Source organism: Athene cunicularia (assembly GCF_003259725.1).
Source record: "Athene cunicularia isolate RWA chromosome 3 unlocalized genomic scaffold, athCun1 chr3_part1, whole genome shotgun sequence".
NCBI lineage: Eukaryota > Metazoa > Chordata > Aves > Strigiformes > Strigidae > Athene > Athene cunicularia.
Genome location: NW_020799097.1, coordinates 36,212,321 through 36,237,943, shown reverse-complemented (window position 1 = coordinate 36,237,943; position 25,623 = coordinate 36,212,321). Strand labels below are relative to the sequence as shown.

The 25,623-nt window shown below is 35.9% G+C and overlaps 1 protein-coding gene across 1 annotated transcript in view; it reads right to left on the bottom strand.

Annotated features, from left to right (window-relative positions):
* Positions 1-24,099, bottom strand: part of TTK (TTK protein kinase) — a 41,550-nt gene extending 17,451 nt beyond the window's left edge. The window contains exons 1-14 of the mRNA XM_026845217.1: positions 24,078-24,099; positions 22,516-22,686; positions 18,666-18,810; positions 18,164-18,389; positions 13,859-13,965; positions 12,628-12,771; positions 8,103-8,211; positions 7,927-8,002; positions 7,729-7,826; positions 6,671-6,770; positions 5,855-5,945; positions 3,005-3,186; positions 2,746-2,882; positions 708-834 (exon numbers count right to left, since the gene is read on the bottom strand). Coding sequence (XP_026701018.1) covers positions 708-834; positions 2,746-2,882; positions 3,005-3,186; positions 5,855-5,945; positions 6,671-6,770; positions 7,729-7,826; positions 7,927-8,002; positions 8,103-8,211; positions 12,628-12,771; positions 13,859-13,965; positions 18,164-18,389; positions 18,666-18,810 — 1,542 coding nt within the window. The 5' untranslated portion in view covers positions 22,516-22,686; positions 24,078-24,099. The remainder of the gene's footprint in view (positions 1-707; positions 835-2,745; positions 2,883-3,004; positions 3,187-5,854; positions 5,946-6,670; positions 6,771-7,728; positions 7,827-7,926; positions 8,003-8,102; positions 8,212-12,627; positions 12,772-13,858; positions 13,966-18,163; positions 18,390-18,665; positions 18,811-22,515; positions 22,687-24,077) is intronic.
* Between the last annotated feature and the right edge of the window lie 1,524 nt (positions 24,100-25,623).

Genomic DNA, 25,623 nt, shown 5'->3' with positions numbered 1-25,623 from the left:
CTCTTTTATTTGAAGCTAACTACTAGCTAGCAGACTTCAGTGCTGTGACTCTGAAACAGCCTATATTGCCTGTACCTGCTACAGCAAGCTGTATAACAGCCACAAACTTTCAAATATTAATCCTCCAGTAGGAAGCTTAACCCTATCCTGCGATTCTATCTACAACTGGGAAGATTCCTATCTGAAAGTGCAATCCATCTAAGGTAATTCATTTTTACATGATTCCAGGCCACTACAAATGCATCTTAATTTGTGAAATCTAACAAAATGGAGAGGAATGTAATTCATTCTTTTACCTCCCTCAGACTCTTATGTTTTTTAAACACATGCTGCTTCTCTTTATGGGTCCTCCACTGTAGTGGGTAGTACCACTATAAAAGCACAGCAGAACAAAAAGAGTAACTCTAGTTCTTGCTTTTGTCACGACGCATGATCTGAAAAGGCTTAGAGATCTCATACAAAGGCTTCAGGATTTTGATACAAGTAAACTGATTTTGCAAGAGCTGACTTATTTTACCTGAATTCAGACATACATGAAGAAATATTATTTTGAGAAAAAGCAATACAAACTATTTTCCATTACTCATCCAGAAAGATGAACAGTAACTTTAGATTAGAAAAAATATATACATACATGCATATATTTAACTTAGTTTGCAATGAAAAAGCATACTGAAAAATGGCAGAAGACAACCTCAAGTTGTTACCTGCAAGCCAACTTGGTTTTGAAATGGAGTCACTGGAGTATGTGATAGGAAATATGGAAGCTGGCTGTAGGGAGTAGAAATCTGACATCCTGGTAGAACGTCATTCTTTACAACTGGCGTTCTGAAACTAAATTACAGATAATATCTGCATTTAGTTGTGTTTCTAGGATTATTCTAACAAAAGTTGAAATATTCAGTGCTTCTTTAAAGTTAAACACTATTGACTAGCAAAAGCCCAAGCCTCAGTGACATTCAATAATTAGCATTAATACTTGAACTTCTTGACTTATAAGTCCTTTAAAAGTACACTTAAGAAATATTTTCTATGTACATTATAGCTTAAAACAGTAACTAGTATCTGAATATGGGGATTTAATTAGCTGGCACTTCCCACAAACTGGAAAATGAAAGCACCATTTAATTAGAAGGGCTAACCATAAAACAACAAAATAGTCTGAGCCACAGTTAGTTTTCTTCAGCTTATTGTTCTTCATTCAAAACCTTTTTAAATGGACACTTTTTTTTATAAACTAGGCATATTGAGACAAACAACTTCAAGGCAATCATGAGAAATTTTTTCTTTAAAAGTTTTAGCTACACTGTATATGAGCATGTGTTTAAGAAAACTAAAAATGGTAAGAAATCCTTTGGTTTTTTATTTGTTCTCTTCATGTATCTACCATATATTTAGTTACATTACCAAATATATTTTTCTAACACAGTACTTACAGAAACTGATGCTAAAATCAGAACTGAATTTATATGCCTAGGATTTTTTCAGTAGAGAATAAAGTGTCAAAAAAGCTTGAAAAAACATTCAAAACCAGTCAAAAGCATGGTTCTCATTGAACACAAAAGCACTCAGTTCTGCATATTTACCATGCGCCATAGATACTGTAATGAGTATTTAATTTTTAAAAGTGTTTTTATTATCAAAGTTTGAAAGAAGCAAGAACAGAATCTACTCAAGGACTACTCATACCAAGTTCCATCATTAGATGATGTGCTTCATTCACTACATATATTTTAAATTCTACAACTAGAGTCAGAGACCCTACCAACAGGGACAGTGCTTATCATACAGGCTTGACCTATATAACTGATCCTAGAGACCTACAAGAATAGTAAGTTATCATATAATTGGAAAGATTTATCAACACATGCACAGAGGTTTATACCTAAGCACAGATGTTTATGCCTAATTTAAGACTGCATGGATAAACAAATGCTAGCACGTCCAAACTTGGGCACTCAATTCTGCAAGCCTCTAGATCCCTTACACTATTTTTTAAAAGATAATACCCACAGACACTTGCATCATGGGAACCAGAGTGATATAGAGTTATCAATCTAAAAGGCCTGTCAGCCACAAAAAAAAGGCATTGAAAAGAAAGGGTAATGCATCAAGTATCAGAGAAAGAGATAAATGATGTAACATGGACTTATTGTTTTGATGACATACTTCCAAATGCTGAAAAGCTGACAGGGAAGCGGAGATAGGACCTCATTGCCCTCTACAACTACTTGGGTGTAGGAGGGTACAGAGAGGTGGGGATGAGACTCTTGAACCAAGGAACAAGCGACAGGACAAGGGGGAATAGCCTCAAGCTGTGCCAGGGCAGGGTTAGACTGGCTCTTAGGAAGTATTTCTTTCCAGAAGGGGTTGTTGGGCGTTGGAATGGGCTGCCCAGGGCAGGGGTGAAGTCCCCATCCCTGGAGGGGTTTAAGAGTCAGGTTGACCCAGCACTGAGGGATCTGGCGGAGTTGGGAAGGTGAGGTTATGTTGTGTGAGGTTAATGTTTGGACTGGGTGACCTTCAAGGTCTTTTCCAACCTTGATGATTCTGTGCTTCTGTGAAGACAGAGTTCTCTAAATGCAACCTGAATCTTAAAGTCAGGCACTTGACAAAGTGTTGGAAGCATTCTGAAACTTTGCTTGGTATCTGAACAGAAAAGCTTAAGAAAACCTGTTAAAAACTGATAGTGTTTCCAGAGATCAACTACTATTCATGTGCATGCAGCTCAAAGAAGTGGCTTACCAGTCCATATAGTCATTACACGTGGTGCTTGGTGTTCTACAAACATATGATAGATCACTTTTCTTAGAAACAGCATCTGGTGGCGATACTCCTTTTGAAACAGGATGACCAGATTTTTCAAGGCTTGATTGTTTTCCCTACAGAGGACAAAGCAAAATATTATTCCATACAAGGAGCCATAATTATCAATACTGAAAACCATTTTTTAACATGTGAGTGCTGCCTGCAGCTAGAAAACCACTAATTCCTGTTACTTTACCTCTCTATGGCAGCTTTTCTGTGTCACTTCTTGAACCGGCCACATTTTTCTGCTGCTAACACAGTTTAGTTTAATCTGATCCAACTGCTTTCTACAGCTTTCATCAGAACTAGATTGTTGCTGTTGACTTTCCAGACTCCTTAGCTCTTGTACCTTCAGCTCCTGATGCTGAACTTTATTTTCTGAAAATATCAGATTATTAAAAAGACAATATTTAGAACTTGAAACAGTTTCTGGAAGATTTATCTCAAGAGTTTCTAGAAAAAAAATTATATATCGGAATAAATGAACACAGATGACTTGCTGGAATCAGGCATTAAAAGGCATTAATGTAATCTTCAGGATTCATATTCAGTTCAGTGTAGTAACACAGCAACTTCTTCAAAATCTTACTGTAACAGTAACAGAGATCCAACTGTTCCCTTCAACACACAGAACAAGATCCTGTTCATAATTTGTACTACATCCTGGGACACTGAGCAGGTTTATAAAGCACTGAAGGTAAGCTTATCAAAATACTTCAAATTAGAAGTCTGCTGTCTGTGACAAAGGCAGCCTTTAATGCAGTGTAATGATTGAAGCCAGAGGCATAAAGGGACAAGGCATGATCCATCTCATGATTCCTTCTGCATAGGTAACAGGACATTGAACTGGTGGAAGATTGCAGAGCAGGCTGCAAATAGCACAGCCTATGAGTGTTCCTTCACATGCTCACTTTAATTTTCAAAGGACTCGAAAGCAGTATCCCATGCTAAGCAGAAGTTGAGTGCAATTCAGCTACTGAAGGACTGAGCCACTACAACTATCATCTCATCTGTAAGCTTCCATGAAGCAAACGGGGAAAGCATGACCTGAAACCCACTTGTTCCCAATGCAAGTCAATGGGAAAGGTTTCGTTGGGGGGTTGAGGGGACACTGAAGTTGAGAAAAATCACCATTTTCCAAATGAACTCTTGTACTTTCCTACAATACGGTAGGTATGTATATAATCCTAAATCCAACTCTTGCAATATTATTAGACATTTTCACCTAATGTCTTCAATGGGAAAAGAAATCAGAAAGCTGGCTAGGGAACTATATTTCTGATGAAACACAAAAGTGGCAAGTAACTGTAAAAAGATTAGTACATGTATTCCATATTTCACAGCGTTGGTGCTAAGTCACTAGTAGTAACTTTCTAAATTTTACCAGCCCTGAAATACTTGCTATAAATCCAAGTTATTTGTAAAATTTCCCAGGAAGAAAACAACAGTAGGTGGTCTCACACCACCCCAATATTTCTGTGTCATAAAGTGACTTCACAAACTCTATGCATTAGATAAATACTTAGAGCTTAGATTATTTCTGGAATACACCAGAAATGTCTGTTTCTAAAATAAGTTAAAAATTATTCCCAAAAAGTATGTTAATAATGCAATAATTCTCAGCCGTTCAAATTATAGCAAATCTTAGATTTCTTTAAAAAATAAAATTTCTAAAAATTACAATACAGTTAAGGCTGAAACACCATGTTGCTTAAAGCAAGAGCATTTACAGTAATCAAAAGTGTAACAATGCATTTGATCAACACTGAAATTTAATAAGCTTCTGAAGAGTACACATTTATTTAGTACAAGTTCATAAATTGGACTGTACTGAGTATATGGAAAGAATGGTGAAAATAATTCCGGCTCTTTTGCAGAACATAGGAAAAAACATGCAAACAATTTGCCTTTTGACAAAGTGTTTTCATACTTTTGGGAAACTTCCTAAGAGAGTAACTAAGACACTAAAGAAACTTACTTATTCTATACTTTGCCCAAAGATTAAGATGCATGCATATGCCATGGTAAAACACTGTATTACAACAAGTTAAGAAATGCCCAGTGACAAATTTAACATTTAGAAGTAAATGTTAAAGAAGTAGTTGGCAGTGAAGCTGACCAAAGACAACAGATACTTAACAGATGAAACCAAGGAAGGCAAGAGAAAACTTACTGAAGTAAAAGCAAATAATTCAGATATGCAAACAACCCTAACATAAGAAATAGTTTCTAATATGTAAACAGCAGCAGAAAAAGCCACTTAGTTTCATATACTAATGCATAAACAGGTTAGAAAGCAGTGCTGAAAGCAACAGATGACACAGATGTTCTGCATTCATACAATTGCAGGAGCTTTGTCTTTCACTTGAAAAAAGTGCAATGTCATGGTTTCACCTTTTTAGGCTTACTTCAGCCAAATCACAGATTACAGTACCAACAAAAGAAGTTAGAATTATGGCATCTCTATGGTAAACTAGGAACATATACAAGGAAAGTCACAGGAGAAGCAAACTACTATAATTTGAGTCTGTCTCAAAAAAGCTAAACAGACTATCCTTCAAGAACATTATAATTCTTAGTTCGAATTCTCTCAGCCAACATCCACTTTTTTTTTTGTATAAACTAGCACTACTATCCGATACTCTCACAACATTTTTTCTACACTCAAACTGGCAAAACTCTCAAACCTTACATTGTTCTATTTCAATGCCTTTTTATGTTACATGTATTGTAAGAGCTAAGGACATAATGAATTAACACTATACACTGGCATTTTTATTCAAGCCCAGCACCCTGCACTTACGGACAGTGAGAATTTCTGTGGTTGAGGGTTTTTGGTTTGTATGGTGTTTTGGTTTTTTAAATTATTTTCACAGGTACCACTCCAAAGCAAACTTATAATTAAATGTCCCTCAATTCCAAGCAGACCAGCTTTGTAACTTTCTGAATTTTATTTATCAACCCTTTTTTTTAAAAAACATACAGAAATGTAAATTTTTAATGTCTATTCTATTTCAAGCCACTAAAATATCACATTAACAGTTACCTTCTCTTTTCATCACAAGACTTGTATCCATTTTGGTTTTGAGAGTTACTGTTGAACTGGCAGCCGTTTCTAAGCTGTTCTCATCCAGCATCTGCAACCATAAAATATTTTTTTTTCTTGTAAGGACTAAAAAAAGCAAAAAGTATCTTAAAAAGAATCAAAGGAAATCCCAAGAATAGTGTCCAAAAAAAATATTTAAAATATTTCCTTATGGTATTTAATGACCGACACACAACAAAGCAAATATGCTTCAGAAAACAGTGCAGGGTACACAGACAAGTATTACCAACACCATTTTTAAAATTCCATCACCACTTTGAATTTCCATCATACATATAGCTTCTATAACAAAGACCTAAATACTTTCTATTCTTGAATTTTCTTTCGAGGGACAGGGACACCAGACAAAAATGCAAGGCACAGCTCAAAATTAATCTCTTATCAATAACCATAGTTTACAGATCCATAGAGCACTTAATGAAGACATTAAATGGACTTCATTGACTAGAGTAATTCCCATGATAAAACTCATTACTACAGTTGAAAGCTCCTGTAGTTAAGACTAAATGTTTATCTGTTCATGTCATATAACTTTTTTAACATCCCCCCATTTCTCCCATCAGATGTATTGTTCAGAGAAAGCTCTTTCTTAAAAGCCTGATTATGCATAACAATTTTCAAATTTAAAAGCCACAACGAATGCTTTGATTCATAACTGATTAACATAAAGGAGAATTCTACCTTATTTCTTTCTTGAATTGACATAGGACAGCCAAGTAGAGTTCCCTATATCTATTTTAAAAAGATTTAAGTTACCTTTAAGTCTCTCAGGTCATATGAATCACCCCCACTAGATTTTGGTTCTGGTGGTGGAAAAGGTGAAACGAAGGCTGTACACTTGGAGCTGGATACTTGCCTATTGAAATAACATTAATTACATCACATGCCAACATATAATCTCGTGATCACCTTTTGTGATGAAAAAGGCAGCTGCATGAAGGTTTTTGGCTACAAGTTTCAAATACACAGAACAGCAGGTCCACTGACATCCAAGTGAGAAACAATACAAAAAATATGTAACAAAGCCACCATCATTCTAAGAAACAACAGATGACTTAATTGGTTGTCTTCCATAGAAAATGGTAATAATCTATGGCTAGGATCCTAAACCCCAATGGTGTGTTCCAAAGTGAGTTTTTAAATACTTGCAGAACAATACTATTACATGAAATTACCTTATCCCACTACTTTCATAGATTTGGAATACTGAATCTGAGAGGTTAAGTATGCAGTCTTCACTCTGGTTATGCATTTCTGACCACAGTTCCTATTTCTGCATAAATTTAACCACACATCAATAAGAGAGGAAGGAAGTTAGCATAACAGACTTCATTGGGGTGGGGGGGAAGCTTTCTCCTCTGTTTACTTTCAACTGCAGTCAGGTAACATATAGCAAAGTGCTATTTTAATTGGTGGATTCTTCTACTGCTTAACAGTTATTACAATAAAATAAGCATAACCACTTAATACAATCATTGTATGGATTATGTTAAAAATAAAGATTTATTTTTAGTTTGAGAAACTGGAATACAAAAAATTATTTTTAACAAATTTTTCTTAGTCTCCATTTCTTTAGAGCCTACTGACTAGCTAGAATAAGAAATTGATCTTTGCATGTTTTCATACAAAGAATCTAAGTAGTAAGATAGCAAGTAGGTTATTGCAATACCTATTGCAGTTATAATGACTACTTGTCAATAATCTTTAGATCAGTTTTAACACTCTTAACACCTGACATTTCCGTTACCCAGTAAAAACACTGTTGAAAAGGATTATTATAATCTGTTGTGCTGTAGCAAACACAATAACCATACCTCTTCATAACACTAGCTGTAAGTGGGATATCTGTCATCTGCACATCATCACCCGCATCAGCTACTAGTTTAACAGGAACCCTCCCAAAGGGGCAGGCCTAAGAAAAGTGAAAGTTAACAGATGAACAGAATGAAACAGAATGAAAAGTTTAAGATTTAAAAGTTTAAGATTCTGAAGCAAAATGTTACACATTCTACCTGGTTCGATTTGCTTAGTGGTCTTAATGGATTGGGGTAACTAACAAGGGCATCAGCTTCCTGTGACTTCTCTTCCCTGAAAGCAAGAAAAAAAACCAAGCCACAACACTGTAGTGTATATTTGGTTTTAGTTCAAATGATGTTTCAAGAAATTAAATAAGAAATCAAGACATTACCCAAGCAAAAGTCTGGTAAGAGTAGAAGAACCTTCACCAGATTCATTTTTTTTCATGCTTCTCTGATTTCCAACTATGCTCTGAAGTCCAGACTCTTGTGTACTTGACACTGTGGGCAAATTTGAATTATTCAGATAGTACTGTAGATTGTGTTTGTTTCAAAAGAAAAAAATGTTTTCATAAGTGAAACTTAAAAATACATACATTTGCAGTAATCCAGTATCAGTGACATACCGCTATTTTCTACTGACCTAGACAGACATTTTATATAATTATATAAAACATAATTCAGATGAATAGAGAAAAACCCCAAACACAGACTTACAGCCAGAAGCAGCTTTCCAGGATAAGCACAAAATGGCCTGTAACCCTTGTTAAATATATTAGCTACTTGTTTTCTACACAGCTATAGTTGTAAACTGTATTTAAACACATAAAAGGGAGATTCAAGATATCAAAAGACTATCCAAGCAATTTAACTTATAATTGAAAAATCTCACTGTTAATCTTATCCTACATGCAGAAGGAGGAATACAAGCACTAAAAACATTGGTTTAAATAGTATCTTGGGTGAGCGAGGAAGATACCCATACTTTCAGAGCAAGCTAATCACATCTACATTCTGAGAATAAACCTCCATTCCAAAATGGCATCATCTGAAGGAAGCTTGATCCACAAGGACTCCTCAGGAGATTTAAAACTGCTTACATTTATATTCTTTCATTGTTCATTCCAATTATTTATCAGCACACATGATGAGGATACCCACTCCTAAATAACTGTAATAAATCCTAAATTAAACATCAAAACCCAGCTTATTTCAAAGGTAGTATCTCAAAGATACAACTGTCTAAATCCTTACAAACAACTTGCTACTGCAGAGACCAGGGATATTATCAATATTTTGGAAGTGTCCTGTTCTCCTGTCCAACACTTGCTTTTGGGCTTGGACTTCATTTATGTGGTATTTTGATACAATGTTTTTGTGCTACCTCAGTTATGTTTCCGTAGATCCATCTGGATTTAAAACATTTAATGGGTGCCTGCAATTGCAAAGGCATGCAGCCTTTTCAGTTCTAGTGAAAATCATAAAGCAGCAGCAATCATAACTTACGTAAATATTTCACGGGCATACCCTCTCCTTCAGGTTTTTCAGTACAATTTCTGGAAGGCCACATACTAAATCCCTAGGACTACCTACTGTGTCAGAAGTAGAAGACAGGAATCAGGACATCAAAAATACCTATTACCAATCAAACACTTGTTTTTCTGTCTCAGATTCTCCTTTTCCCCCCTCTCAGAAAGAGAGATACTTTAAACACAGACAGTTTTAGTCACTAAAATTCTAAGAAGTTTCACAACTTCAGTTACTGAACATGGTTTTCATACTGACAAATACTAGGCTGAAAGAAATTTCAAGGTCACCTCCAAACCTCCTGACAGGAGTTAGGTCACTGGCACATTTCCTTCTAGAGTCAACTCTACTAGCCAGGTGAAGAATTTACTAGCTCAGCGACTTGTTAACAAAGACCTTTTGCCAGTCCCTCCACATCACTGACCTGCCAATACAGCACTAAATGAGAGTAATCACTAAATCATATCAGGTAAATTCAAATAAATTAGTGTAAACAATTAGTTCACTGATAGCAAATCTGAGAGTGGTCTTATAAACTGTGATCTACTGCCAGGTCAGGGAAGATCAAGGCAGGCGATAGCAAACAGCTCATTCACCAACCCCATCTAAATCCAGTAGAGAATCTTGCTCAGTTATTGAAGAGTTATATGAAGTTGTACTTTAATCTTAAAATGAAGTGTCCAGTCAACTCCCAGTCACATTATTAATGAGCTTTGTGAAAATATATATTTCAGATGCAGGTTTCAGCAGAACAAGAAATCAAGTTATTTGAAAAGTCATTCTAGAACCTCAAAACCACAAATAAACAGCTCAGAACATGCTCGTCATTCAAAATAATTTTGCCTAGAGGTGAAGGGAACATAATTTCTCAGAGGTGAAGAAATGACCACAAGAAGTCAGAACACACGACTGCAAACACATCAACACTGCCAACGAGCACATTGTGTTTGTGTTACAATACAGAAAATTCTTCCTTTAGGGAACATTGTGGAGTGTGAGCTATTTTAAGAGCCTTCAGATATACACTAATCTCTTAAATACAGTTGTTTTCCTGACAAACCCTTTTTAAAATTGGAATTAATATCTGATTATTCAGACAGAATTATTCCACAAGATATTTTTTAAAAGACAATCAGACATCAAGCAACATGTATTTAAAAAAAAAAGAGACAACTAAGAACCTATATAATACGATCTTCTACATCACGTAAGCCTTGTTTTCCATCATATTTGCTTGACCAATAAACAGAAGAATTCATGGCTATCCACAGCCTCTCAAGAAATCAGTTTAAGGAATATACCATTTCTCCTAACATTTTAAAATTCTGTATCAGTTCATTAAACTTAATTTGATTTTTATTTTGAATTTTCCCATGTCCACCTTCTACCTTCAGCCAGCAGAAGTCAGACTTCTGGCAGATGAACACTGCCCTATTAGCTACTTCTAGTCCTTAATTTTTTTATAAACTACTTATGCCAATAGACTAAGCTATTCAGTTAAATAAAAAGACAAGTGCCTCAATGTATGTAGTTCTAAGTTTTGGTTTACATAACACTGACACTGTACATAGTTTTGAATTAGCAGTTTACCAATACAGTACCATGACCACCTCACACACCTCCCATACTTCAATTTTTTTCCATACACACAAATATTTTTTTGCCCAAGCTTACCACTGGATTCTCACATTAAATTGGTGATCTATAATACTTTTATCCCTTCACAGTTTGAGATAGGCTATCTGCCCCTCATCCTGTTCATGACTACGGTTGGACTCTATGATCTTAAGGGTCTTTTGCAACCTAAATGATTCTAAAATGATTCTGTGACCACATTTTAAGTACTATTTTTCCCAACTAAACATGTTTTACTCTACCAGATATGTCAAATACTTTACATTGCTGTGCATGAAAGAGGGGGAAAAAGGAATTTAACCAAAGGCTTCTAAATCTGTGGCACTACACTGTAACTGCATGTAATTCTTGCCAAAAGCTTTCTGAACTATTTTTTGAAGCTGTGAAAAAATGCATTTACATATACAGCACTTCTGTTTTCAAATAAAAAGCTTTCAAAAGCAGCTCTTTCACTGGAAATAAAAAACAGACAAGACTTAAATGCCTATACATTGAAACAGTCTATTGCTCCAGGAGGACCATATAAATCCACTTAAAGCCAGTGATTTAGGCCACGTATATCCCTGAGTTGGAGATATTTCAAGTCTAGTGTTATTTGCCTTTTAAACGTGTATCTTTGAATAGCTGAATTAATACTTAGCATTTTCCAAATACCTAATGGTACAAGTTGATATAAATGAAAAGTGAAATGAGCCTACTCTCCCCGCAGATGGCAGACAGGCTTTTGCCATGTATTCTCTCACTGTTACTCCCTTGGCTTTACTTGTTGCAAAGCCAATAATATCATCTAGAACTTGTACAACCCATGAAGAATATTCCACAGGTTTTTCTCCTCTGGCACATATAACTGCTGTGGCACTTCATGTCTGTATCTGAGTAATGACAAACAGAATAGGGACAAAAATTAAAGTTTATTAAATAATTAATACCATAACTGAGTATTATTGCAATTGTTGCCAAATGTTTGCGTTCCCCACCCCTGCAACTAGTTTTTCACACAAAGGTTGATTCAGTAGAAGCCAGCCAAATCTCAAACCACATTCCTGAAGACATATCCTTAAGGAAATTAAATCAAACATATTTTGAACTATTTCTGTCCTTATAGAAATCAAAAATGTGTTAGACACCACTCTTGGAAGAGTTATTTGCATGCACTTCAATATTGAAGTTAAACCATGTTTATTGCTTAAATCCACTCCAGATTTCTCTCTTGAAAACTTCATAACTGCTCCTTTATTGAAATTATATACCCAATCAGTATCAGTTATGTTTTATGATATAGCTAAGCACTTTAGTTTTGTACTGAGAAATAAGTGGGGTTTGTCCATTTGTAAAATAAAGTTGAAATGGATTATTTTTCCATAGATTTGACTTTACTGAAATGACTGACTTCACTAGTCTGTTAAAAGATACACCTCAAAGTTTCCTGTATGTTTCAGTTCTAAATCTTCTCTACCACCAGTAGTTCTTACTTCACACTTCAGCTCTAAGTCTATTGCCAAGTACAAATACCTAATGAGAGAAACACGCTGCAGAAGTACAGAATCTACCATCATATGGCTCTTGCAAACTACAGTCGCTGCATTCAAGATGGAACCAAGTACTGAAGGAATAAGATAATAAGAACAAATATGACTGTTTATTAGACAACAGCAGATTATGAGTTCATATCTAGAAGGCACACGCATTAGACTTTTTTCTATCAAAAATTACATCACGCATAAATTCAATCAACATTTTAAGAAACTGAGTTACCTGCTAAGTTCTCCTTCTCCTCATTTGAAAGCAACTGCTTTTTTTGTGAACGGAAGTTTTGCAGAGCAGTTTCCAACATTTCTGGTGGAACAGCAGAGCACTCCACAGCTTTCTGAAGGAGCTGCTTACACTTCTTCACATTTCCTAAATAGCAAGGAACACAGATTTAGAAATCAAGGAAATAAAGAACAGTTACACCGTGGCAACATGGGGCTTTTTGCATCATTCCTTGAAGCCGTTAATCGTTAGGCACTTCCCCACCTTAGATATCTACTTTAAGCATACTGCCTGGAACTAGTTGCAACTGAATCACGTAAGTCAACTTTTCACATGAAGCTGAACAGCAAGTGACAAAATATGCTTTATGAACTCACAAAATTGCATTATCAGGTTTTGTTTAGTGTTATAGGAACTGTAAGGAAATACATCACAAACTCTAAAATGTAGGGTTTTTTCTGTAGTATCAGCAAGCAAAGATGACCTTTATGGACTTTCATTTAGATCTGTCCAGATACAAACCTTATTATGTATGCCATCATAAAACATTGTTAATGCACTTAATAGAAACCAAAGTTAAAAGCAGCTGTTAAATCAAACACCACTATTCCAGACAGCACTACAGTTAGGAAAAGAGAAGTGAAAAGGAAGGATGTTGTTTTAACTGTATTAAGTTAACCCCACCCATGCCAGATCCAGTATACCAAGGAACGGGATAAAGACAAGAATCTTAAAGAAGGAAACCAGAATTTAAGAGACATCATGACTTTCACATCAGAATGGCTTGCCTAAAACACTGCTGTATGGCACCATATGATGAAGACTACCATTTTATTTTGAATACTGAAACTACAGTTACTGTTTGGAAGGAGCCAGAATTTCTTCCACAAGTAAGCTGAAAATACCTAAAAGATTACCACTCAAATTTGAGCATAATTTTTTAACACAGCAAGAGCCTTACTCATACCACCCAATGTAAGATCTAAGCTTAAAAAAAACAAAACCAGAAATCACTGCCACTTACCTTGTTTGAAAGTTATTTCTAAAAAGGAAGAAGCCTATTAAGAACTGTGCACATATGTTCATTAAAAGTGAACACATGTTCTTGTTAAATTTCAGTCAAAAAATTAATACTTACCATTTTCTTTGCAAAGTATGCAACATAGTAGAATTTTAAAACAATAAAACCTAGAACACCACAGAACAGCAACATCAAACAAGTTTTTCTACACACCTCGTGATAGCTCAAACTGTGCAAAAGCCACATGCACAAAAGCAAATTTCTTGCAGTTCAGTCTGGCCAGATGAAATTGGTCCCGTGCCTCCTCTGGATCTTGAAGACTGTAAAGACAGCATATCAGTAGTTACACAAAAGGTGAAAAACCTAAGTAACAAGGTTGAAGTTCCATGTGCTGGGGGATGGCTTTAGATAATCTGGAAAAGCAATCCATCTATTGCTGAAGTTTTTACACTTCCTTAGAGACAGTGAAGTATAAACAAGAAAAGAGTCTTAAAAAGCCAGTAACTGAAAAATATCAAGCTGACCCTTTCAAAAAAAACAGAATGTGCTCAAACCTGAAGGTAAAGATTGAGGACTTGTTCTTTTTCACTGCTGATATTATTCCTCAATATACGTAGATTTTTTTCTTACAGAACACACACCAAGCTGTACAGAACACCTACCTGTAGCACTTCTAGGCTACATGCTGACACTATCCAGAGAAAACTCTGTTCTTCTAGATGCGTCCACTCCTATACTACAGGGGTTGCAAGGCAAGAGGACAAGGAGATTGCTTTAGAAACACCAAGTGTGGAAAAATGTATTCATATTAATCATCAGGAGAAAGGTGTACCCTATTAGTTACATCCTGCAGCAACATTGTCACAAACTTTCTAGCTCATTACATTAAAGCAATACTGAACTCCAGAATTTTGCTGGAGGTTATGAGCTTTTCTACCTTGAAGAATTTCTGCAACTGCACCCAAACTATCAGATTCCCTTAGAGATGCAGGTCACTGAAGGAAGTTGTTTCTGTTGGTACATCTATGAAATGATACCTATAGAAAACTAGGGCACAACAAGAGCATTTATCCAATAGCTACCTCTACCAAGGCTTCCATGGGAACATCGACTCCTTACAAGATGTAGGGAGTTAATTCCATTTTCCCCATACACAGGAGAAATTTGGTAGCACAAGGTAGATTTAAGTCCGTTTTCTGCAGACACACTAGAATCAGCAATAGCAAAAATGGTATACTTCAAAAATGTAGAGGTTGTGCCACCCAGTCCAGACAAGGTAATTTAATAGTTTCTTTTCTTTTACTAGATTTTAATCCTAGTTTTAGATTCAACCATACATTATGTAGGCCAACAGAGATGCCTGCACACAATACATCAGCATTTAAATATTCTGCAGCTTAAGTAAATACTGGTCAAGACAGAAAAAGCCCAAATCTGTATCACTATGACATATTAATCTTATATTTCAATGCCCCCTCCTTTCATATTAAAACAGCTGAGTTCTTTTAACACTTTTATTAGCAAAGTACACAATCAAGAAATAAAGGAATTTCTTTCAAAATTCCACCCTGGCTCAACAGGTAAGCAAAGTTAGTACTTAGAAGTAGAGATGATGAAAAAATCATGACAATAGCTTAAAAAAATAAGTACAGAAAAATCAACACAGAAAGCTAAAGAGAACATACTTCCATTAGAATTTTGTGGAATTAAGAATGAGAAGATCCATCATAGTTTAGGCATGTTACTGGACTCCAGAAAGTTTAATCAACTCAGCTCTGATCATCAAAAGCAATAGGACAGTCAGAGAGTAACTCATCTGCAGGCAAAGTCAGAGTAACAGGAATTAAGCTGTAACATGAATTACATTAGCTTTCAAAAAGCATGTTAAAACTTAAGTTTGTGTAAAAAGCAGCAACAGCTTGTATAGCAGTATGCAGAACAAGACTAACATTAGCAACAGGCATCAAGTGCCACACACTTGGTGGCACTGTGCTACAGCCAGAAGCATTACAGAAAAGCAGGCCTGGCATGGTTAATGCTACACAGATAATCACTGATGCAGCCAACTGTTCACCTGTGCCTGTTTCAGAGTACATCCAAGGGTTCTTCAAACATCCTCAGAATCATAATAGGTCAAAAGGTTTGGGCATAAACTGCAGCTAGAGAAGATATCAGGACAACACAAGTGCAGTGCCAAGAACGGAATAATCCAACTCTGATCAGAAGAAAACCAGTGTTGATGTCAATAGACAGTAAGATCTCAAGCCACTGTCATTGCTGCTGAGGTTTGTAATGCTCTGACTTGCTTTTCCTGTTAGGTGGAACATTTAGGAGAAAAGCAAACAGAACTCTACTAAAGAGCACCTTTCTTCTCCCACTAAAGGCAATACAATCAGAGCACCTGTGTATCAAAGGGTTATTTTACTTGCAATAGCTAAAAAAAAAATAAATCAGAAGCACTGTAGAAAGTGTTGAGATTTTCTTTAACAGAAGCTACAACTGAGTAAGGACAAAATAGATAATACTAGACAAAATGACAGCCAGGAGCAGAGGCGGCGAGTATGAAACATCAAGGAAATCTTGAACACCAAGAAAATGAAAAGAAATTAATGAACATGCCAAACAAAAGACGCAGATAACCACTCACCGATTAACTTCACATTTATCTCCAAAAACTACAGACAAGTAACATTTCGGGTTTTAGATCTGATCCAAAGCAATTTCATGGTCTCGTGTGATTACATATGTAGTTCATTAATATCATTTATTTATATGAAACTACATCTTTCTGCCACTCTGAATGAGAAAGTATTAACTTATAATAAATTATTAAGAATTGGCTAATCTCTGAAAGTAGTTTTCAAACAGGATCCCATCATTTAGGGAGATACTTAGAGCAAAGTTCTATTGGGATGGATCCTATGCCAGACTTTAGCAGGTACATTTTTTTTAAGAGGTGTTTGGGAGTGGATTGTTCATCTTTTTTAAAAAATAATTTTCATTCTCAAGTCAGGAAAGATATGACTGATGGTATTTGCCAGTTAAAAATATGAAGCAAAAAACAAAGAGAGTAGATCTGAAGTACCCAGTGAGCTAAGTAGATCCTACAGTAATGCTAGCTACCAAAACAAAAGGTATTTCAGTATTATACTGACAGCGCCCTCAGTTTTGCTTTCTACAATTCAACACACAATACTGAACATAGTTCTAATATCCATTTTGAAAGCATCCCTTAAAACCATGTCTTAAAGATCAAATGGAAATAGGTCCAGAAGCTTTTAAGTGATTAAGGTAGGAAATCCTCTTTCTGAAATTAAAACTATTACTGCATATAATGAAATAACAGATGAGACTTGATAATAGCATGCAATCACCATTCTGGAAGGGAAATTCCAGAAAGTATGAGCTTGAAGCCTACGGTATACAATTTCTGTTCTGACGAAAAGCAACAAGAACACCATCTCTCAATATCTTTAAAGACAGGAGGTCTTTCTGAAAGATATGTTTTACTCCACTTACACAAAAACACCTTATCTCTTCAAGAGACTACGGATTCATAGCAGGTCATTATTCACTCCTGCTTATTTCTCAATGTAGATTCAACAGATTACTAAAAGCATACAATGGAAGTAAACACTAATGCAGCAAGATCCATGCAAATGACAGTACAGACAAAGAAGTATACAATATCATACTGCAACATCAAGTCACCTGCCAAAACGCCAAATACAAGGACATAGAAGAAAAAGAGAAACACTATCATCACTAGAAAACAACCTGCTCAACTCTAATTGTTAAGGATTGCTGCAATGTTATGCTCCAAAAAATGGAGCTCTTCATCCAGATGTTTCCTGTAATGTAACAATTTCAAGTGACAGAAGAACTCCTTAAGAACAAAATCAAATTATAACCCTGACCCAAATCATCTGAACAACCACACTGCTCAAAATTTGGACTGAATAAAGCCATAAATGACCACAGTCAAAACTAATTTCAAAAAGTATGAAAGCACAGAATGGTATTCTGAGACATTCTTCCTACCCTAAGGTAGCTAATTCAATGTAGCTGGGATGAGTCTTTCGTAGTAAGGGAGAAAGCAGACAAGGGTAGACCACTATGGTTTGCCTAGATGGCTTAGATAATAGCAAATTATAGTTACACAAAATTATATCAGATTTCACCCACACAGCTGCTTTCGAGCTGAAGTATAAAGCTGAAAAAAAAAGGGTCTTATGCTATTTCTCCACATAGTTTACACACAGAACCCAGAAGTGAGTTAACATCTCTAAATAAAATAGCTGTGAACACTCATGTTTATTAGCATATACAAAAAAAATGCAAGTACTGTGGAGACAACAGAAACTGACTGGCCAGAAGGGCTCAGAGTTTCAAGTTGATATGAAATCATTCACAAGATAATTTGTTGTAGAAACCACTAATGAAAACAAGTTATTTTTGTCATCATTCAAATGCAGAATTCTTACTAATAAGTTCTTATATTGAAAAATTTATACTTACGCTTTCAACTCGGCAAATCTCACAAGGATGCGAGCATAGCTCTCATCTTGACTATGCTTTTCTGCAGGTAGTGCAGTCACCGCTTGACTGTAACGACCAATGAGTCTATTCAGTAGGCTAACATCCATTTGAGGAATACCCTTTTTTTCTAGCCTAAGCAAAAAACACAGCCAATCCTCCGGGTTATTTGTTGTCATCATTATTTGATTAACAGTTCCAGAGTTATCTGACAGAAAGATAACAAAAGAGATTGATTAAAACTGAAGCAAACATGAATAGGAGACAATACTTTCTATAAGCTTTCATGTAAGATAACCAGTGATTTTTTTTTTAAACAAGATGACAGTTAACTAAAGAAATAAGGAGAGATGTAATGTACTTTGCAGTCATTAATACTGAGAAATGCTAACCCTTAAATCCTTTCAGTTAATGGTTCTTTCACTCAGTTTACATTAAGAACTGTTGGATAAGTGACAACAGAGTAACAAAAAAAACCACATACCTGTTGTATCAGCCGAGATTTTAGTACAGTTAAGCTCATCTGTGATATTGTCTTCATTTCTGTATTTGTTTTTCAAGTCTCTAACTCTATTCATGATTGAAGCAATTTGTGGCAATCCTCTTTCACTTAGGTCCTCCTCCTCCATCTGCAGACACAAGGTCAAAAACCTGTGAAGTTACTGAGAAACCCTGCTGTAGCACACACTAATTGGAAATACCATGGAAAAGCCTTTCAGGTATATTTTGCAGCTTGAGACTCAATCACATTATGTAACAAATGTTCTATTAAGTTTTTATCAATGTAGTTATACAAGTAAGCTTCCTAGCAGAAGACAACTGTGACATGCAAAAGGAATTGGTACATAACTGATCTGCACAAACAGTAGTCCATGCTTCACAGTAGCTCCTTCCAATAAGGTATATTCAGTGTTTGAATTAAATGGGGGATGGGAAATTTTGCCTGAATAGCTGTGAGTTTCTCATTTTAAATCACATTCTGAACGCATAGATTAGAATAGCCAAGAGTCCTCCTCCTAGTCATACACTCCTGCCACTTCTCTTGAATTAACAGTAACAGAACAAGCATTTGTCAGACTTCATGGTGACCTGGCTCAGGGACAAATCCCAACATAAAACTGTATAAAAAGGGGGGAGAGCTTTTATCTTTTTGTTTTATGTTTTTCCTGCTCTCTCAACTGTGTTACCATATGGGCAAGGGAACGGAAAGACAGGAAAGAGACTTCTGTCAGATGCCACCTATAAGGCTGGGTCAGACTACCTTAGACGTGTCACCCCTCACACACACACACCTCCCTTAAACATTTTTCATTTGGAAAGAAAACTTGATTCTATAAACTTGAAGTTTTAACACTATCAATTGTTTCCATCGTGGGTATAACTTACAGTAAAAATAATAAGTTTTAAGACCTAAGAGATATTTAAAACATTTTAGCATTACTTCCTCTCTAATAGGCATATTGTTAACATACATGTAGTTTGACAGTTGTGCTCTGAAAGTATCAGTTTATTCTTGTTATGCCTCAATTTTATCATTATCCTTCCCTAAAGCAGCACTTAATTGAAATGCTGTGTACTTATTTATACCACTAAGATTCTACATCAAACATTTTTAAGTAGTCCCTTGTCCTAGTTCTCATTAGCTTTTGCTGTTTCAAAATTTTACCACCATCAGTATCCAAAAGGAATAATTCTGGGAGATTACCCAAATAAAGACAAACCACTGAATACAGGTGAACCAGTAAGGGATATGTAACAAATTACTATACTACATTGTTTTAACAAGTAATATTCAACTTCTGTATTAATTCCTGGCTGGAATGTCTGCTTTATTAAGGAATACAACCCGACACTGAAACTGAAAACTGATGTTGGAGGGGAGCACTAACCCAGAGACACTAATCAGAAGACTCAGAAAGTTCACACACGAAACATCAAAGACATAACTGCACAGAGTTTCACAGCCTCTAGGCAGGCTGGGAGAACCCTATAGCAAATTTGTCCACTTTGTCAGCTACTATGAATTATGTCCACATAACTCGAGTAATTTGAAGTTTACAAGAGTAAATATTAGGAACATTATTAAGACAAAACTATGTAAGTTTAACCCTTCTATAATCTCTCTGTTCAGGAAGGGCAAACTCTTGTGCATATTTCCAAGGAAGAAGCCATACTGCTTTTACAAAGGATGTGATAGAATCACTGATGCAGGTAGCAGCTTACTAAAAAAAGACAGTTTTCTTCACTCGGAGGTATGCTATAGAGACCTCTGTATGCCTACATTTGACTCTAACACCTTGCAGATTCATTCACTATAATTCAGTCTGAAAACTAAATTATAAAGCTTCATTATAACTAACATCACATTGGAAGTGTGAACAAAATTGGCTAGAAAGGGGCAAAGCCATAGATAAAAACTCTAAACCTCTGCACTCATGGTTAGCAGTGAAGACAGGGAAACAGGTGAAAATTGCTACTGCTTTTACATATAAACTAAACCAAACTATGAATAAATCTGATGAAAACTTAGCAGAATTAAGGCTGTAATGAGACAGGGGTGAACTACGCATATGTGCCTGAAGAGAGTTCAGGAGAAGTAAATGATATCAGTAAGAAAAAACATATACCTTAAAAGATACACTATGCATCTACAGCATTATTTTGCAGTTTGTGACATATGAGGATGCAGCGATCTTCTCACCACAAGGGTAGACAAACATAATCTTGCAAGTTTGCTAGACATAGAGGTGTGAAAAGACATTATGGGTGAAAAGTCCAGCAGAGAAGATCCTTTCTAAAGAACAAGCTAACTACGTAAGGGCTTACAAGTTCCTACCTAAGTACAAATCAGGGAAGAGTGCATACAGGTTTGTTAGAGTACGTTGAAAGGGAAGAAAGAACAATGTAGGGAAAAATGTAAAAACACAATTATGGTAAAAGGGAGTATCACTGAACTTGGTATTTTGTAAAAGCTAAGATTTTTCACATCTTTTATAACAGTAGCTTAGCTATTAAATACTGTATGTGTTTTCAATCATTTATTAAACCAGTAATTTAAATCTAGGTTTGCTGTTGATAACATCTAAATAAATGTAGTAAGTGTTATGCTCCTCAAGTCTCAATATATCATAGCACACTGGTACTCAAAACTGACCTGTTGACTGTAAGGGTCTAACTTGCAGATCAACACAGACTAGCCAAGACACAGCAAATTAAATTACACTGAAATTATAACTGTCCAACACTTCATTAGAAGACTTAAGAGCTCCACCAATCAATAAGTGCTGAAAACCACTGCTATAATGGAATGTTGTTGAAGATACAGAGAAAGCTTGGAGGTTTTTTCCAGCAGAGCTAGTGAAAGAACATACAAATACAGTCTGCAGTTTCAACAGATGCAGCACAGAAAAGCACTTGTGAAAAAATGGCATTTTTTCCTCCTCTTATTTGACATTTTCATATTTCAGCTACCTTTACAGTTCACATCCCCTTCCCATCACAATAATCTACCAATATTCTAAAAGCCATTAACATAAGTTTCCATATTCCTTACTGTACATGCACATCTGGCAACCTATTACAGAAATGTAGTTAATTCCTACAATTATGTAGCCAAACCTGTACACCTAAAGCAAACAAACTTCTGTATCCTCTGTGTAGCACAAACTTATCCCATCCTGATGATCCCCTTCCTCCAAGAGATTCCCCTACTGTTTTAACAAGTGGTACATGCCCAATATACAGCAAGTAGCCAAAGCTCAGACCGTAAGAAAAGCCAGGGCCTCAAATTCCAACAGCTCCAGGACAAATTTTGGAGATCATGTTGCTAAAAATTACATAGCAAAGGTGGTTCACATGTCATTATGATGACACTTATTTACTTCATAAGGAAAAAAAAATTGTCTCTTCATAGGGAAGATTTTGATACACGTTGCAGTTTTGCCTTTTATGAATACAGTAGAGCGGGCTACAGGAACTCAAGATACTCCAAAACTCCTACTTACGGGTGAGAATATCTTTAAAGGCCTGCCTTTAAGCTGTACCCAATTCCCCTCAAAGTACAGATCAAGTCAGCTTCTCCAGAAACTGAAGTACCAAGAAGATCAAAAGAAGTTTATCTCATGTTTAGTAATACCATAACCTCTCATTACAACTCTAATTGCTAACAATTCCCAGTTGGATTTTATTTTTTTAAACACTATTTATATTTTCCTCACGAATATACAAGATTCATTATTCTTTTTGCAGTGATAGCTTCCCAAATGTAGTAGACCAAACCCATAATTTTCTGCTTAAATTTGAACTTAACTCTCATCAATACACATCAAACTTACATTTCTGGTGTGCTGCTTAAGTGTTCAAGGTTCAACGTGTACTATATGGAGAAAACCTCTCCTGAAGAATGGATATGTCTTGTCAAAAACATAACAGGAGACTATCTCAGATGATCCCAAGAATCCAACAAAGATAAGAAACGTAGCTCTCCATCCTGAAGAAGTTCCTGCCTATCAAAAACAGAACAGTTAGACATCTTAAAGTACATTAATATCAGTATCCCCTCTAAGCTTGCCTAATCTTCATGATACCCCAGAAATATAGCTTTCATTAAATCAATTAAACTATTCCTAGCTAGTAGTAAAACAGAACAAAAAAGCTTAAACATTAATTTTGAATTGAGAGCAAGCACTTTCAGATGTGTCAGCTTGTTACAACATTTACAGATACAAAAATACACTAATGGCACATTATTCACCTGTGTATTGTCATGATTTGCAACTAATCTTTCTACTCATGCCACAGCCATAAGCAAGTGTTGGGAGTCTCATTTTGGCTTAATCTGCTGCATGATTACTTTTAAAGAAAGCATTTGCTGTGAACTTCTGTGAGAAGTGCATTCAAAATCTAACAAGACAGCAAAAACCTAAAATAGCAACATGCACTCAATAGGAATTGAGCTTCTAATTGCAATGGCTACATCCAAGATGTAGAAATCCATACAGGAAAAGAAGTCAGAGACAGGGAAACAAGGAACAGTGAGGACATGTATGCAGAGATCAGGAAGATCTACAACTACCTCCAAAAAAGCATAGTAGTTAAAGTAATCTCACCCCCTGATACTCACTAAGTAAAGAAGCCAAGGGACATAGATAAAAGAGCAGTATATGTTGTAAATGAAGTGGCAATACAGGTTAATTGTAGGATTTCATGTGTAATACACCCAAAAGGATTTATTGACAATAGAGAAATTATGGCATCCAGTCCTGAAATACTGTATTTGCTGTCTTACACTACTTGCTCAGTTTCTGGAGCCAGGTGCAGTTCTTCCTCAAATGCAAACTTTGAGAAAGTATGAAAATATGTTTTAATTATCAAACAAAAAGGTACAATCTTCCTACCCCTCAAAATCTAGTGATATTTTGCATCTGTCTATCCAAGGAGATGTAGAGGGCTGCAAAAATTTTAAGCCAGTGACCAACAGCTTGCCCAGCTTTATTCCTCCAAGGGAATTTATCAATCTAGTAAAAGACGTTAATGTTATCTTATTACCTATATTTCCCTTATACCCCCACATCCTTGTGGCCACACTGTTAACTTAAATATTTGTTTAGCTCTGTTCTTATGGCCTGATTAAAGTATCTGCATCTACTAATGTCAAGAGACTACATGTTGAAAAAACTCAAGCCCTCTGTGCAGTAGAGGTAAAACACCACTTACTCCTCTCAGTCAGGAACTTTATCCACACATGTTTTCTGACATTTCCTCCCACTCAGTATTTAAGACATCCTTCTCTTCCTATGCAGAAGGATCACAAACAAGAGAGGAAAACTAACTGCAGCTGACACCTTCTACAGGGTTTGCGTTATTCTGTTCATGTGTTCAGTACAATAGTGCTCACCATTTAAGCAGATGCATATGCTTGCATGGAATACAGAAAATGCTGTCAGTTACAGGAAATAGAACTATCTCCAAGTGCAGTTACATCAACATTGTTTAAACACACTACCATACTACCAAAGACCCTTCCTGAATTCTAGGATCTATTACATGGACATTTAGGTGTTTAAAAGTTCCTGCCCTTAGGATCTTGCTGTCTTGGTTCAAGGCTAGTAAGAATGGAAACGTGATAACAACACACAACGATCTTCAGAAACACATGGCATCATCTGTCATCCATCCAGTTATCAATCAGTATTCTGTAGATATTACAGCAGAAGGTAGTTTTCATTACTGCTTTGAAGGAACAGCTACTTTTCACACTGCTGAGTTTCTTCAAAACCCATGGGAAGTCATGAAAGCAAAAGCCCTCCTTGTTAAAAGATACAAAGCTTTTAGGGTAAAGTCTAAAGAGCAATTGCAACGGTAGAGTGTGGAAGAAATCCTGCAACTTTTGCTTACTCCAGACAGATGTTTAAAAGATGTTTACTAGAAAGAGTCAGGCTAAATTTTTCTGTAAGCAGTCACCAAAATCTGAATTCAGATGAGTGGCAAAGCCCTCCAACTCCTCTCCAATTTCAGGTCCCTTCAAATCCCACATAACACCCTGATTACAGGACTACAAGATTATTAAAATAGCTTTCTAACTACAGACTTGATAACTTACTTCTAATCTGTTCCCTACTTTAGCCACTAAGTGGCTGGATAAAGGAGCGACTATTTTCCAAAATACATAGAAATGTCGTGTGCATAATCTTTGCTTGGTTTTGTTTACAAATCCTACAAGGCTAAATCGGGATTTTCTTAAAGAGAATCAAAACCACCCAAGACTAAAAAAAAAAAAATCGTTAAAACAACTAGCAACATTAACTATGAAAAGAAATAGGAAAAATCTGAAATTCTAGTCTTATCTACAAAAAAGATAAGACACAAAACAGGGCTAATCAGTAAAAGGTTCAACAGCAGAGAAGCAGGTAAGCAACTGTAGCATAAACAAACCAGAGGCTGTACCACAGTCTAAGAGTTACCAAGAGGCAGCGGAGAACAGAGCAGCACACAAAAACACCTAGATACAGTTTTAAGTTCTGAAGGCTTAAGGATATAGCCAAGCAGTAACAAGGGACATCACTGTGAGGAGTTTTAACTTAGGGTATCTTTTCAGGAATTTAAACTGCGATAGCCAGAGCTGAATGGGTACGCATTCAAAGATGTCTCTCTCCTCTTCCCTCTCCTTGCCAAAATTCACCTTCCTGTTTCCAAAACAATTTACGTAAACTAATTTCAAACATAATTCTGCCTTATATCTGTTTCTTGAGAGTGTTACTCTTCAGCCTAATTGAAGATAACCTGCACAATGGATTGATATCCTCACCCAATTATATCTTCTTATATGCTGTCAACTCTGCAACTGTAGCTGTATTATCTAGGACTTCTTTTTCGTTTAGTTTCATAATAGAGCAAGCTTAAATAAGGAAAAAAAAAAACAACAAAACCAAACACAACACCAC